The sequence below is a fragment of the Mus pahari genome, chromosome 6 (genome assembly GCF_900095145.1).
Source record: "Mus pahari chromosome 6, PAHARI_EIJ_v1.1, whole genome shotgun sequence".
Classification (NCBI taxonomy): domain Eukaryota; kingdom Metazoa; phylum Chordata; class Mammalia; order Rodentia; family Muridae; genus Mus; species Mus pahari.
The window spans coordinates 94,261,598-94,265,650 of NC_034595.1; the positions used below are offsets into that span (position 1 = coordinate 94,261,598).

The 4,053-nt window shown below is 54.4% G+C and overlaps 1 protein-coding gene across 1 annotated transcript in view; it reads left to right on the forward strand.

Annotated features, from left to right (window-relative positions):
* Positions 1 to 629: 629 nt before the first annotated feature.
* Lrrc38 (leucine rich repeat containing 38) overlaps positions 630 to 4,053 on the forward strand; it is a 22,198-nt gene continuing 18,774 nt past the window's right edge. Inside the window, exon 1 of the mRNA XM_021201170.1 lies at positions 630 to 1,693. Within this exon, the coding sequence (XP_021056829.1) occupies positions 1,048 to 1,693 (646 nt within the window). The 5' untranslated portion in view covers positions 630 to 1,047. The remainder of the gene's footprint in view (positions 1,694 to 4,053) is intronic.

Here is a 4,053-nt window from a genome sequence, read left to right on the forward strand (position 1 = left end):
CGGGGTTGGCTTGAGGAATGGCAGGGAAGGAATTCTATCACTAAGACCAACCTCACCTCTGAGGAGCTAGGCTCTAAGCGTTGGCATCTCTCTGACCAGATCACTTTCCTGGGCCATCAAAATGAAGGGTTGGTGGGGAAAGAAGAGTTGGTAACTCCCAAACACAGCTTCTAGTCCTCAAAGGGAGCAATGAGCGGTCCCTACCCTTGCCTTTACACAGATGGTTCCACAGGAGTTCAGGGGTCGCTTGGAGGCTCTGGTTGCAGGTCACTCACCTCCAAACTGCCCCAGTGCCTCTTGCTTTGGCCTTGCTCAGAGCCACAGAAGATCCGTGCTGGGAGGATAATCAGTTCTATCTCCAAGCTCAGGACCAGCATGGAAAACGCTGACTGGCCCTGGCTATCCTTCCAGTCACAGTGGGACCTTGGCAGCCGCCCGCCTGGCTCACACCCTCCTCCTGCAGGAGGTGGGACAAAAGCAGGTGGGAGGAAGGAGGGGGTCGAAGGGAAGCCCAACCATCCTGGAGCCTAGCCAATGCTCAGCTTCGCAGCCCCAGGCGGGGACTTGACAGCCTGCGGGCTTTGTCTGGGACTTCGAGCCAGAGTAACCTGGGACCCTTTGGCAGAGACGAGGTTGGCGCTCCGGGCGCATGCCCCAGACACGCCCCATGGAAATCGCTCCAGGGATCCGTCACTGAACTTAGTCTTGAGCACCGCAGGCTAGGTCTATGCGACAGGTCCCACTTACCCGCCTGATTGGGGTCGCGCTGGGCTCCCTCCGCGATCTCCACCTGTGCTTTGGAATGTTCCAGAGGGTCAGTTTCCTGTGCGGGTAAATTCTGCGCGCAGCACCTCTCATCTTCCTCCTCCCTCCCCGCCGCCCGGACACCCCGGGTCGCTCTGTCCCCGCCGCACTCTCATCGCCCCCGCGCGCCCCGGCGCAGCCTCCCCGCCCGGCGCCGCTGCCCTGGGGCTCTCGGTGCCCCGGAGCCAGGGCCCCGCTGCGTCCTCCTTGCAGCGAGCCAAGTCCTCCGGAGTCCCCCGGGCCATGAGTTTCTGCGCTGCCCCCCGCCGCCCCACGGGCGCTGCTGCGGCGGCGCTGGGGCTCGGTAGCCTCCTGGTGCTGCTTGGGCCAGGACGCGCGTGCCCCGCGGGCTGCGCTTGCACCGACCCCCATACCGTGGACTGTCGCGATCGCGGACTGCCCAGCGTGCCTGATCCTTTCCCACTGGACGTGCGCAAGCTGCTAGTGGCCGGCAACCGTATCCAGCAGATCCCCGAGGACTTCTTCATCTTCCATGGAGATCTGGTGTATCTGGATTTCAGGAACAACTCGCTGCTCTCGCTGGAGGAGGGCACATTCAGCGGCTCGGGCAAGCTGGCCTTCCTGGATCTGAGCTACAACAACCTCACCCAGCTGGGGGCCGGCGCCTTCCGCTCGGCGGGGAGGCTAGTCAAGCTGAGCCTGGCCAACAACCACCTGGCCGGTGTACATGAGGCTGCCTTCGAGAGCCTGGAGTCCCTGCAGGTGCTAGAACTCAACGACAACAACCTGCGCAGCCTCAACGTGGCGGCTTTGGATGCGCTGCCGGCTCTGCGCACTGTGCGCCTGGACGGGAACCCCTGGCTGTGTGACTGTGACTTCGCTCACCTCTTCTCCTGGATTCAGGAGAACGCATCCAAATTGCCCAAAGGTGAGCCAGAGGGTGGCTGGAAGCCAGGACTGGGTGGGGTAGGGAACGCTGGAGGAGTCTGGCACGGTCATGATGTGTGAGGCCTCGTTTTGGGGCTCACCAGAAAGTCCCCTGAACGAGAATCCCTGTGGTGTACCTCCATAAGACCAGCTGCCTGAATGTCTGGGATTTGTTGGCAATGAGTGTTAAAAGAACACACCCGGAACTCTCTCAAGTTTCTCTCTTTCTTCACTTCCTACCCGCCTTTTCACCATCATCGTGGTCTACATCCTCTCTGGGAGCTTTTAGGTCCTAGGACAGACAGGTGGGTGTGAGCAATGTACTGGTCCCTCCAAGTGGAAAACCCCATTTTCAGACTCCAGAGGTGAGAGGACCTTGCCAGTCCTGAACGCGATCTAGCTGTCACAGATTACAACCGGTCCCTCTGTTCCCATCTCTCTGACTCTTCAGTCCACCCTTGGTGAGAAAAATTGCCGGTGTGGACAAAGGCAACCAGCCAAGTGTGGAAATGTGGGATAGAAACCTTCCGGGTGGGCACCTCCCCTGTTTTCCTGCTGCCCCTCCTGATGACCCATACACATACCCAGTAGGCTGATGGCAACACAAGGGCACTGGGAATGCAGTACCAAGGAGGTAAAGGCAAAACTGAGAAGGCAGGGACTCTAACACTCATGGGTGCGTGCCAGGACTGAAGGCAGGACTGAAGGTGGGCTCTACCTTCTGTGGAGCCCACCCTTCTACTCGTGAGACTGTGAGCACTGGCCTAAATTGACCTCTCAGAAAAAGCCCTATGAACTTTTTCTTATTCCTTCCATTTAGAGCTCAGCAACACTGTTCCTCTGCGTATGGAATTCCTGTGCCCACCTGTTTGTTCCTCGGGGGTCACAGGCGCACACCCTGAGCCCTGCTGTCATTCCAGAGTGGGCACTTTCCCTAATGGCTCTACTATGTAACAGTTCCTGAAAGATTTGGCTGGCGAGGTGCAGAGTCTCCCGGGTTTGAAAGATGCCCTTGCTCTCCTGTCTGCCTCCCCAGATCTCCCAGGAGATTCTGAGTGACAGAAATGTCCCATGAAAGCCCTCACTGGAGAGGGGGTCACCTTGTCTTTATTGCCCCCATATTAGAGGACTGCTTCTCACTTATCTGCCTGTGTATCCAGTTTTCCAGTTGGGGGCCGGAGCTTGGGTTCTGTTTTTAGTGCTGTCTTAGGTAACTGGGCCCTTAATGCTTCTGTACATTGGCTTCTTGTCTCTTGAGTACTTGGGTTGACCTCTAACACCTCCACAGAGCCTTAGGTTGGAGTTGGAAGTCCCCGGTTTGCATTTTGCTTTTAAGTCCTGGGCACTTAAGGTTTTTGAAGCTTTCCTTTTTTTTTTTTTAAATGTGTTTTCAAGATCAAAACACAATTATGGAGGTCTAACCCCAGAGCAAGGGGAGCTATTTACTCTCTCAGCGACCATCTTCCATGGGAGAAAATGGACAGCAGGTGGGCATAGGAGACTCGGGGGAGGATGGACAGACACTGGACAGAGACAGTGAAAGGGTCTTGATAATAGGGCTAGGCTGAGAGGAAGACTGGTTCCAGCCAGCCAGGAAAGGCAGGTGACAGCTGGAAGATACCTCCCTGGGCACAGAGCCAAAGGCAGCTCCAGTCTTGATCCAGTTGCTTACAAAGTGTAGACAGGAGAGTGTCCCCAAAGTGAACCAGAATCGGGGAGGGTGAAGGGACTGGCTCTGGCTGAGAACTGAATGCAAGACTCCAGTTCTGATCTGGATTCAGGCTTATAATTCTGGATAAGCCCCTGACCCCCCCCCCCCAAAAAAAAAACCCCTCAGTTATCCTGCTTCCAAATTAAAAATGTGGACCTTGTCCTACCACCTGCTGGGAGGGTTAAAAGCAATCTCCCTGATGAAAGGCAAGATGATGCCTAGGATTCACTGGGTGCTCTGGGTGTGTTAATCCCCACCCCTCCTACATCACACTTGACAGTTCTTCAAGCTTTAATTGGTACATGGTAATTGTGCATATTAATGGGGCACATAACCTGATAATTTTTTAAAGCTTTTTTTTAAAATTAATTAATTTATTTATTATATGTAAGTACACTGTAGCTGTCTTCAGACACTCCAGAAGAGGGAGTCAGATCTTGTTACAGATGGTTATGAGCCACAATGTGGTTGCTGAGATTTGAACTCTGGACCTTTGGAAGAGCAGTCAGGTGCTCTTACCCACTGAGCCATCTCACCAGCCCCCATAACCTGATAATTTAATATATGTATATGATGTGTAGCTATTAAATAAGAGGAATTTACACTTTGTATCCTATTAACCATTGATGGTTTTTTTTTTTTTTTTTTTT